Here is a 12,459-nt window from a genome sequence, read left to right as displayed (position 1 = left end):
CAGACAATGTATTCTTTATTTCTTGTTTATCCCTTATCATTTCTTGTTGACTCCTTATTAATTCTAGTTGATCTCTTTTTATATCCTCATAGGTCTTATCCATCTTTTCTAGGAAATTCTTGAAAAACCTTATAAGCGTAGATTTGAACTCTATATCCAGTCGCTTTTTGTCCTCCATTTCTTTCGTTTGTGATCTATTTCATTGTCGCATTTCGCAGTTACAGATGGGACAGGATTTCAGGGTGGAGCCTACAGCCTTGGCTTCCGTTAGCCCCGCCCTATGCGGCTCCTGCGTCTCAGGGTCCTTCAGTACTCTCTGCAAAGTGCCTCTGAGAGATAGGTGCCCTAGATTTTCGCCTGCTGCCAGTCTATGCTCTCCCCCAATGTGCCCGGTATTGGGGTTCAGTTCAGTTGGAAGTGGAGTTGGAGGTGGCGTTCAGAGCAGACTGGAGCCCCAGTCTCCTTCCTGCCAGGGCAATCCCGCAGCACAGCGGACCATCCCTTCTCTGCGCGCAATGTGCGCGCCTCCGGGACCTCCTTTCGCCACTTCCCCGGGGTTCCGCCTTACAGCCCAGCTCCCTCTGGATGAGCCTGGGTCCCCGGGGTCTGGCCTAGAACTGGGGTTCAGAGCAGTCAGAACTGGGGCCCAACACAGTCGGAGTTTTATCTCCTTCCCGCTAGAGTACGCCAGCCAGGCACTCGACCTCCCTCCTCTCCGGCCCCGTCCTCTCCGCGCCGCGTGTCTCCGTACCTCGGGCTTTTACAGCTCCTCCGCACTTCCTTCTGGTTTTCTCCTTGCTTCTCGTTGTAGAATTTCCAGTCAGTCGACTTTCCTGTAGTTCTGGGTAATGTCCATTTTATATTTTAGTTGTATTTTATTGAAATTGTTGTGTGCGGCTGCGGCTAGGTGTTTACCTGGGCGGAGCCATCTTGGATCCCCTCTTTCTTTCTTTTTTTAAATAAATCTTTATTGTTCAGATTATTACAAATGTGTTCCTCTTCCCCTACCTCAATTGTGCCCCTCCACCAGGTTCCCACCCCACCCTCTGTCCTTTCCCCATCGCCCATTGTCCTCATCCATAGGTGCACAGTTTTTGTTCAGTCTCTTCCCGCACCTCCACTCCCCTTTTCCTCGAGAACGTCAGTCCACTCCCCTTCCATACCTCTGATTCTATTATATTCACCAGTTAATATTGTTCATCAGATTTTTTAATTCCCTTGGCTTTTAGTTTCACTTGTTGATAGTTATGTATTTGTTGTTCATAATTTTTATCTTTATCTTCTTCCTCTTCCTAAAGAACCCCCTTCAGCAATTCATATAATTCTGGTTTGGCGGTAATGAACTCCTTTAGCTTAAATTTATTTGTAAAGCTCTTTATCTGGCCTTTGATTCTGAGTGATAGCTTTGCTGGGTAGAGTATTTTTGGCTATAGGTTCTTGCTATTCATCACCTTGAATATTTCTTGCCATTCCCATCTGGCCTACATGGTTTCTGTTGAGAAATCAGCTGACAGTCGTATGGGTGCTCCTTTATAGGTAACTACCTGCTTTTCTCTTGCTGCTTTTAATATTCTCTCTTTGTCTTTTGCTCTTGGAATTTTAATAATGATGTGTCTTGGTGTGGTCCTCTTTGGATTCCTTTTGTTTAGGGTTCTGCAGACTTCCTGGACTTGTAAGTCTCTTTCCCCAGGTGGGGGAAGTTTTCTGTCACTATTTCTTCCAGTATTCTTTCGGTATTCTGCTCTCTCTCTTCTTCTGGGATCCTCATAATTCTGATGTTGGTTCGCTTGAAATTGTCCCAGAGGTTTCTTATACTATCTTCAACTTTCTGAATTCTCTTATCTTCTTGCTTCTGCAGAGAAGTGTCCTCTGGCTCTTTGTGTTCTAAATCTTTGTCTTGATTCTTGCAATCTTCCATTCTGTTTTTAGGACTCTGTGTAATATATTTTATTTCAGACAGTGTTTTCTTTATTTCTAGTTGATCCCTTATTATTTCTAGTTGATCCCTTTTCATATCCTCATAGGTTTCATTTATTTTATTGGCCTTTTTAAGGATATTATTGAAAAGCCTTATAACAGTGGTTTTGAACTTAATGCCCATTCTTTTCTTTTCCTCCATCTCCTTCCTTTGTGTCCTGCCTCTTGTCTGCATTTTAGTTGTTTTCCTGATTTGATGGAATAGTTTTTAGTGTTAGGTGTTCTGGTAGAGCCCAGTAGCATAGCCTTCCCAGTTACCTGTGGCAGACAGTCTTGGTGTAGCCCTTTGTGGGCTATGTGTGCAGTCTGGTTGTTAAGCCTTGCTTATCACTGGGAAGCGTTGATCTCCAAGCCAATTGGCTGTGAGGATCAGCAGTGTCTCAGTTAGGAGGGCTTCTGTACTCCGCTTGGATGGGCCGGAGTCTCGGGGTGGCACAGACAATCTTTGGTTCCCTATCAGTCTGGCCTTAGAAAAGTCCTGTTTGCGGTGAGTCTCACCAGATTGGTTGCAGGCTCGCGCACCTCTTTGGTAAAGGCGCAGACAAGCTTTGAATTTCGGCCAGTCCCTCCTTAGAGAAAGCCAGCCTCTGGGAGAGCTTCTGTGCTCAGCTTGGATGGGGCAGAGTCTCGGGATGGTGCAGACAAGCTTTGTTTTCCCATTGGCTCCTCCCCAAGTGGCTCCTCCCCAAGTCCCACAGTAATGGCCACTGGCTTCACACACCTCCGAGAGATCTCTGCCCGCTGCCTGACAGTCTGGCCTCTCCCTGACTGGGGCCATCTATCAGAGCAATAGGGTGGTTCTGTTTTCCTCCTGAACTTGAAAGCCAGCAGCGTGTTAGCTGTCTTCCCTCTCTGAGCGCCGGGAGTAAGCCAGTAGCGAACTCAGCCCAGCCTGGCTTCTTCGTGCGTAGCCTGACCTCTTCTCGTGCCAGGAGTACACCAGCAGCAATCTCGGCCCTTCCTCTCCGTGTGCCGGGATTAAGCTAGTGCCTTTTCATGCGCACAGTTCTCTGTACCTTCACAATTTCTTAGGGTCAACACGCCTTCTCTCTCCTTCCCAGATGGCAGAGCCTCCTCTCAGCTAGCCGTCCAGTGCTTCAGGGCAATGCCTCCCCTGTTTTCCAGTTCTAAATTCAAATTTGTTGTGGTAGGCTGCATTCTGGTGTCTACTCTATTCCACCATATTGGTTCCCTCAAGTGTTCACTTTTATGAAGTGTTATGATGTTTTGCTTACTTTTTCTTTTGTTATGCAGTGGTTGTTGTTTTTCCCCCCCCTTTTATATGTTTTTCTTGACAAATCATATAGACTTTATTAGCTTTTCCCAAATGAGCCTTAAGTTGATGTCTTGCATACCCTCTAAATTCATAATTTAAAAATCTCAGGAGTTTAAGATGGTATTATGAGCTCGTTATTTGGTATTTTTATAGCAAATGAAATAAGTTTTAAAAAAAAAACAAACAACAACACAAAAACACAAGTGGGTTTCTGATAGCCCACTTGCTGGCTTGCAGGATAAACACAATCCGGTTCAGTAATTCTAAATTGTTGATTCTCTCTCACTTATATCCTCCCCCTTTGCATTGAGCCTTTCTTTTTCACTGCAATTGTCCTTCCCTTACTAGATATGTATTAAGAGAGTACAAGAGGGTAGATTTTGTGCTGTCTGGCGAATCAGAATTAAATGTTCTTGAAGCATTCCTGGCAGCAATAACCTCTGAGTTGTAAAGAGAAAGAAAAGTAGAGAGACTATTTTCCAGGCTGCAGAGGCTCAGAGGTAGAAGGGAAGGTTGCAACCAAGGGACTGCTAGAAAGTTTGACTAAAATACAGATTGAATTTCAGTCACATTCAATTGCATGTTGATTTACGTTTGCTGGTTCATATTATTTTTAGTCCATTTTTGCCACACACTGAGAAAGCCAATTCTTTTAGTTACCTAGCGCTTTTTATGAAGCTAAATCTAATAAATATAAAACATTGAAAGGCAGCTCACATGTGCTAAAGGCAGCAGACGAGATAGGCAGCAATGGTTTGTTCAGAGTTCAACCTGGAAAGAAATAATTGGAAACTGTTCAGCCTTTGAGACATGTCCCTTCCTCAGCCACTGCCACCAGATCAGTCTAGGCCAGTGGTTAGCAAACTGGCTCTTGAGCCACATGTGGCTCGAGAACCGTGGTTTGCCGCTCTGTTGACTAATGAGTTTGCCGACCACTGGTCTAGGCTCTCAGGACTCCATGCCTATTAGTGGAAAGAAGAGAAAGGAGGAGAAGGGAGAAGAGGAAGAAGGAAATGAGAAGAGAAAACATGTCATAAGCCTGGGGTTTGCTCCTGACAGGTGAATAGATTTTTATCTTAGTCTTTCTGTTGCCCCAGACCGTGTTGGGGGAGGAAAGTACAGGTTTGTTGATGTCAATTCCATCTGAAAATATTATCTGTAACTTCTGAGACTTCGAAGGAAAATCTGTGATTTTATGTAAGCTCTTTTTGAAGATCTACTAGTAAGATAGACTTCTTTTTGGTTTGGAAAGATAGGGTTAGGGTCCATGACAGGATGCAATGGAGTGGAACTAAAATTTGCTTTGCACAATAGAGTGAAGACTCCATATGCTTCTATTCAAGTCACTTAATCTGCCACCCCACTCAGTGGGTTTGTGAGGCAGATAAAGAATACTGTCATGCCTGAAACAGTCAATTCAAGCTGGTAAAACTCAGGGAATCAATGTGTGACGCATTTGACCATGAACTAGAATACATTATTCAGGTGGCTGGGTTTCTGAGTGTTGATGACCCTGTCAGTATCCTCAATGAAGAAATTAAAAAATTAATTTAGGGTCATAGAGCAACTTTTATTAAAGAAAAGTTATGCCTTAATCTACTTTATTTTATGGGCAATTTAAGTGATTTTCAAGAGTGTTGACTTTAGAACTTAATCCCCACTTAACATGGGATTTTAAGAAAAACTTTCGGTTTTCCCTTGGCAGTTGGAGAGACAGTACTTTGGAGACTTGAAGAGTTGGCTCCATTTACTCAGGGAAGAGCCAGGGAGAAAGATGCTTAATAAAGGTTCCCGCTGTGGAGGATGGACAATGAACTTTAGGAGCAAGGATGTCTGGTATGCAGTTTTTAAGTTCTTTCCTGATTTGTGCTATAGATACTCACCATTGATTGTTAATCCTTAATAAACATAGGTTGTACCACCAGCCTTGAGGTATTAGTTCCTTGTGGAATGGAGAGAAAGGGCTTCCTTCATTAAACAAGGTAATGCATCTAAAATACTTAGAATAAGCAGTTGCTTAAAGTAGAAGCATGACAAAATATTAGCTCACATCAGTCTGTTTTAGGAATACATAAAGCTCCCCAGCATGGAGGAATCAAAAGCAGTTAGTTGGAGGTAGTCAAGGAGATGCTGGGAGGAGTTTAGAAGGACACTGAGGACATTCGCATTGTCATCTTTACTTCTTATCATTCTCAACTGCCCTCCCCCAAATCCTGAGGAGCATTAGGGAGCAAGCCTGGCTCCCAACAGTAACTTGGCTATGAAAGGGAAGGGGGACCATCAAAAGCTAAAACCTTGTGATAATGTGGGATGTAGGCAAGTAGGCTTCAAAACTTGTTCAAGTGGAGTTTGGGCAGATAGGAATGGAAGAATAGGGAGAAAGAGTAGGATACTCTTCAGAATCCCCAACTTATAAAATGTTATTCTCTTATTTGGCTTATTAAACCCTTTTGTGTACCTAATATCAGTTACTAATATCAGTTGATGTCATATTAACCAGGCCATAAAATTGTGTGTTCTGTTCAAGAGAGAGTTCTCTCCATGCCAAGGAGCCATGGAGAGAAATGGGATGCAATAAATATATATTGAACTGAGTAAATTACACATGTGATAAACTTAACTAGGATAGTTCAACAGGCCACTTGGTAACTTGTCAACTTATGGTCACTAATCATGTTAATCGAGTTATGGGCCTTTTTTTAAGAAACATTTTTCTTTGTCTCTAATCTCATTAAATCCTGTACAGTGACAGATTTTGCTTAAAAAATGTTTATTAATAGCTCATTTTCATAGTTCAAAAAGGTATTACAGATGATAATCAGCAGAAAAATTAAAAACAAAATCTCACCTCTACAGAGTTAGCCAGTGTGTAGACTTTATTACATAGGCACATATTTTTAAGTAAAGCAATTTTACATAAAATTAATCACAATAGTACAAAAAAGTTTCATCAAAAGAAGATAGATGACAAATGCAGGAAAATACAAGCCTTGGATCAGCTGAATCATTCATTGGATCTTGGGTCCATCCATCTTGACACATTGAAATTCACTATGGACATTATAAAAATGCAGGGTGAGGAGGAGTGCACTTTTATCATTCTCTGGCTAAACCACTGTCTGTTTAGTTTCTTGAACATAGTGAAAATATATCCAGGCTCTGTTGGCAGTTGGACACAAAGGTTAAATGAATGTTGGCTTAGGGTCAGAGGAGTTCATAGTCATCTCTTCTGTCACCCCTATACTTTAAAACCCTTAAACACTTTGGTCCAGCAGGTTGCTGTCAGGATCTGCATATCTGCTTCCCCAGAACCAAGTGGGGCCCCTGATTTTGAATCACATGGTAGTTAAGGCTTCAACCACAGTCTGGCTAGCAGTGAGAGTTTGATCAGAGGCAGAGGATGTGGGAATTTCTTGCTCTGTCCAGTTCGATAGAAGCCATTCCATTTGACCAAATCTAAGTACGAGAAACTAAAATCACACTAACACATATCACAGAGGAGACACTATTTTGTAGTTTGTACATGTTTGAAAATTTTTTTAAAAACTACATGTTTATGTTCCTAGAAGACAGTGTGGATAGGGAGGACTGACCCTTTCATCTCATTTTGCCATAACTATATGACACAGTCCTAAGATGTTTACTGATTTTTTTTTCTCCCTCGATTTCTGCAGTCTTTGTATCAAAGGATACACCTATATAAATCTCTGATCATCCTAACGAACCTCAGTACCTTGGAGGGTTAGACCTACTTCTATTGTAAGTAGTACCCAAATACAACATCCATTTTGGAGAGCTCTCTGCTCTTCCTCACACTCACACTACTGTTGTGCTGGGCCAATGGTTGGTAAGCTGCGGCTAGTGAGCCACATGTGGCTCTTTGGCCCCTTGAGTGTGGCTCTTCCACAAAATACCACAGCCTGGGCGAGTCTATTTTGAAGAAATGGTGTTAGAAGAAGTTTAAGTTTTAAACATTTGACTCTCAAAAGAAATTTCAATTGTTGTACTATTGATATTTGGCTCTTCTGACTAATGAGATTGCCAACCACTGTGCTGGGTGATCCCAGTGGACCTTCCCAAGCAGTATTCCTGTTGATCTTCACCATCCTTTGATACTCCATATTTATCTATTTCTTTGAAGGCAAATACAAAATAGAGGATTGCAGGGTTTTCTGTGTTTCTGTTGTTTGGGCAGATGGTAAAGGATAGACACATGAAAAGGAAAAAGGTGGGCCAGCTGATTTTTCCAGTCTTCAAAGTGTAAATGTCTTGGTTCTTAAGACTATGTGAAGAAGCCTGTTGACATGAAGTATCACTGACAATGGCACCGAAGGGTATTTTGTGAAATAATACTGGAAAGGACCTGAGGGAACAATGAGTCCAGCTTCCTCACTTTCTTAGCTGAGGTTCCTGAAGCCCAATTGGGAAAAATGCAAGTCACAGAACATGGTGATTTTCTCCATGACAATGTCCTTTCAAGATTCTTAGAAACCCCAATTTTAATCCCACCAATGAGTTTACACCAGCAATCCTCAGTGTCCTTGTGTTTGGCTGTAGCTCCCTTTAGGGAAGCTGGCTGCTAGCACAGCACCTTGGCCAAAGTAGACACTTGATAAATACTTGTTGATTTGAACTAATTCTATTATTTATCCCTACTATGCAATCTGTTATTTTTCCTAGGGCTCCTTGCTTTTCAGGGATAGCCTCAAGTCCAGGAATCTGAGGTTTGATGGCCAGTGCTATATCTGTCATCTCTTTCTAGTCTCATTTCTAGTCAATATGAATATCTCTTCATATTGAAAGTCCATTTTTTGGAGTCTGTTCTTATATAGCTTTTTATGACATACAATTGTTATCTGCCTCTCTCCAGGCACTATTGAACATATCACCATAGATAGTGACTTTACAAGGCCTGGAATTGCAAGGTCAGAGATTTTTTTTCCAATTCTCAAAATAAAAACCAAGAACTAGACTCTCAATCAGATTTGCTAAGGCACACTAGAAGAAATGTAGTAATTCCATTTTCTTGCTGTAGCTAATATATGGGAAAACATTAGTGGCGCACACACTTATTTTCGTTTATGACTGCCTTGTACATCTCATTCACTTTTAATTCCCTAAATACATATATATGAGTCATAATATCCAAAGTAGGTTTCATTTCTAAAGAGCATAATGAAGAAATGGTGATTTGTAGGGAATTGGCACTTAGACCTTATTGATACTTTGAAAACATCTTTAGAACTCAGGAGAGCCTGGCTGGTGTGGCTCAGTGGCTAAGCATTCCACTGATGAACCAGGAGGTCATGGTTCAATCCCCTGGTCAAGGCACATGCCTGGATTGCAGGCACAGTCCCCAGTGTGGGGTGTGCAGGAGGCAGCCGATCAATGATTCTCTCATCATTGATGTTTTTTCCTCTCTCTCCCTCTCCCTTCCTCTTTCTGAAATCAATTAAAGTAAAAAGTTGCTTTTCTTTTAAAAAGGTAATTTGCCCAACTGTGTTTTCTATGTAGGTGACTAGCAAAACACTAGGTCTTGAATATATAGTATTATATTCCCCAAGTCCCTAAAGACTACCTTTAATCAGTTTCCCCAAAACAGTAAAGGAAAAACAAATTTGATGAAATCAAAGTGGCAGGTTTTTAAATGTTAATAATAATTTGCTTGTTGAATCTAAATACAGCGGGGAAGGGATTTTCCCAGCCCTTGGTTAAAAAAAAAAAAAAAAAAAAAAGTCCAGGTGAGAACATGGAGGCAATCAGAATTAAGCAAGTGGAGATATAAGGTCCAACAAGCAATACACATATGATGCTAACAGGTGAGGCAGAGCTCTTGAGAGGGCGTTGTGGATATTAACCTTGGGTAAGGAAGGTGCAGGAATGACCTTCACCTTGCAAACTCTTCAATTCACCTTGATGTTTCTATGAGGAATCTCATCTGCCTTTAGTATGAGAGGGGAACGGAAATGCTCTGGAACCCTCACTCGACACTGCTCACTGGGGGACCCCACTATATTTCAAAGAGCATGAAAAACTACTCCTAGAGTCAGAGAGCCCTATTACTACTGAATGTATAAAAGAAGGGATCTTAGTTATCCAGCTCAAATCCAATGTAAGAGAACCTTTTGAAGCATCTGGGATAGATCATTATTTTAACTTTTGCCTGAGCATTTGCAGCAACAGGAAATTTTGCTATTGAGCCCATTCCTCTTTAAAACAACTCTTATTAGGAAGCTTTCTTATATTGAAGCAAACATCTGTCATGTATCAAGTTTCCCTTTGTTCCTATTTTTGCCCTTTGAAGCTACACAGAATAAGTCTAAGTCCTCTCCTATTTTATAGCTCAACAAATTTCAATGCACCTATTATATAATTTCTTCCCTTTCTGTACTTCCTTTCCAGCTATACCTTCTGTTCTTCAGGGATCTATTCCCCTGTTCATTGTATAATCAGACCCTTCACAATCCTGACCACCTGTCTCTGGACACAATCAATGTATTAATGTCTCTCTCAAAATACAGTACCCAGAATTGAACCTAACCCTCCATCCAGATGTGGTCTTACCAGTGCAGCTTGCAGGGCTCCCTGGACTTCTATTACCACAGGTTGAATGAAATAGCTTTATGAATAGCCACAATATACTCCTGATTCAAAACTGAACTCCTATTTCCATAAGAAAACATTTCTACATTACCTGCTGTGAAACTATAACTTTCCAACACCCTCCCATCAATACATACACATACACACACACACACACACACACACACACTATACACAATACATATACCATGCTGTTCTTAGAGGGTTGCATTTAAGAAAACTCAAAATATAGTTTCTCATTAATGCTTCAATTTCATCTTTCTAGTTTCAGTCTTATGCTCAGATATTTAAAAAACAAAAAACAAAACTATAATGATCCCTATATCCTAGTATCAGTACACAGTTAGAATTCAACTACTATTCATTGAATAAGTTAATCCTGAATCTGCTGGTCAACAAACTAGACATATGTCTATTTCTGTGTCATCCACAAATCTGATCAACGTGCTCTCTGTCCCCTCTTCCATTCTTCATGATACAGATACAGAAAGGCAGAGAGAGGCTGCTTTTGAATTGTTGAGCAGGTATCCCCTTTGGGATGGCTGATGTAGCTTCTTGTGTGGTAAGAAAACACCAATGAACAAATAAGAAGCAGAGGTGCAGAAAGTGAGCCAGAATGGATGAAGGTAAAGAAGATTGAGTGTCCAGACTCTTAAAATCAATGTTTAAAAAAAAGTATGGCTTTCCCGCCATCTCTACCCTAGTGTCTTCTGCCTTTTAGATCTATCACAATACTGTGCTTGTCAAACTCTGAATTTGTGGGAAAAGCTCAGATAAGCTTAGTTTTAAAACAGCTTTGAAATGATCTCTTCAGCATCCATTTCCTGAAAATCTGAGTTGTAGAGACACACGCTCCCTATTGGCTATGAGGTATAAAAAGAGTTCCCAAATGCCTGAGGTATAACACATATATCCACTTGTTTCAGAAATCAGAAATGGCCTATATTTTTCAATGTGAATTTGGGAATTCACTGAGAGGGAAGCTGTCTCCTGAATTGAACATAACCTTACAATGAATGTCCCTTTTCCCCAGAATGAAGAAAAATAAGTTCAATTTTGCTTTCCTTCCAACAGCCAACCTTTGCAGAATGTGGAGCTAATCACAGAATAAAAAAGTATCTCACTGTGCCTTTTTCCCATCCTGTGACCAAAACCTTAGAGAGATGGGGAAAAGTGTTTCATTCAAAACAGTCTAGGATCTCGAAAATGTCTGTTGCATAGTATTCATATACAAAGAATGGAGTCACCTACGAAAGGACTAGGAAACCTACAGAGGAAATTTGTTTTGTGCCTTTTCTGAACCTTTTCTAGAGGGAGTGACAGAGATGGGTTCTTAATTAACTTCTCAAGACCGTGTTTTCCAGAAATTCATGTAAATGACAGAAGAACACTAGAAGGAAATCATGCCAACACTGATGCGGAGGTTCTTTTCCTGACTCTCCTAGTCACAACAAACCACTCCCAAGTGCTGTGAGATAAGCAGAGGCAGAGGAGGCTTCGTGAGTGAGCTCCCACGTCAGGTGAACCAGCTGCTTCAGGCAGTCAGAGCCTCTTCACAGCAGCCGCCTCGGGTCTCCTGTTCACACATAGGCAACTACCGACAGCAAGGTCCAATGCACTGCTCCCAGCATGGGGTAGTCATGTAGGTACTGACTTGAACTTCAGCTATTCAGGAAGATGTCTTATTGGGCCTCTCAGGTTACAGCCTCTCAGTGGGGCTTCATCACTGGACCCCACACTCCTTGGGGTTTTCCACTTCATCTCCTTCAAAGTCAGGCTTCAAACTCTTTTTTTGCTCAATCTCCACCTGCCAGGAAGGAAAGTTGGAGAGGAATATCAGAAGAGAAAACATCCCAAGAAATAAATAAATCGAGAGAATACCTCATGGGTTTAGATTCCTTTAGACTCCTCGTGATTTTGTTATGTTTTGAGGTTCTCTGGTGTCACTTGCCCTGTGTCTATGATGATTCTCTCTTTGCACAGACTCTTCACTTGGGCTGGAATTCCCCCGCCCTCACTGACCACCTAGAAGACTCTTATTCTTTGTCTTGCACAACTGCTCAAAGGTCATCTCTTCTGTGAAGCTATTCTTGATTCTTCAGGTAGAGTGAGGCACTCCCCGGCATATTCCCACTGTACCTTCTACACTGCGCCATGGTCTCCATAGGGCAAGGGCTGGCCCGAGTCACTGCTGCATCCCAGTAATGTTGGTATACAGCAGCAAGCACAGAGGTTGATAAATGAATGGCTTCCTTCGCAATTGGCTGCTTACACTCTCCATTACTTTATCTCTTTAAAAAAGTTTCCAAGCTGATAAGTATTGCAGTGTTTTCAGTTCTACCCATACTGTCTGCAAAACACTAGCTGTAACTATCAAGGAATCAGAAATTAATCTTGCCTTGAAAGCGACACACTTCAATTAGAGCCTTGGGTAAGCCAGGCAAGTGATCCTTCAAGCTAGGAAGTTTCATAATTAAAGTTGCTTTCCTCTACACCAAAGTGGACATTTATGACAAGGGGAAAAGTCAAGACAGAACAGTTGACTTAAGGCAGTGATTTGCTGCAAGAATTTTTAAAACACGCAGTATCTGACTATTTAGTTG

The 12,459-nt window shown here is 41.5% G+C and overlaps 1 protein-coding gene across 4 annotated transcripts in view; it reads right to left on the bottom strand.

Moving 5' to 3' along the window:
- Nucleotides 1-6,015: 6,015 nt before the first annotated feature.
- STON2 (stonin 2) overlaps nt 6,016-12,459 on the bottom strand; it is a 129,606-nt gene continuing 123,162 nt past the window's right edge. For all 4 annotated transcript variants that reach the window (XM_084891462.1, XM_084891460.1, XM_084891461.1 and 1 more), the window contains one exon: nt 6,016-11,663. In XM_084891462.1, coding sequence (XP_084747588.1) covers nt 11,580-11,663 — 84 coding nt within the window. In that variant the 3' untranslated portion in view covers nt 6,016-11,579. The remainder of the gene's footprint in view (nt 11,664-12,459) is intronic.

This window comes from Pipistrellus hanaki, assembly GCF_964339955.1.
Source record: "Pipistrellus hanaki genome assembly, chromosome: 1".
Classification (NCBI taxonomy): Eukaryota; Metazoa; Chordata; class Mammalia; order Chiroptera; family Vespertilionidae; genus Pipistrellus; species Pipistrellus hanaki.
This window is presented reverse-complemented; position numbering and strand designations above follow the sequence as displayed.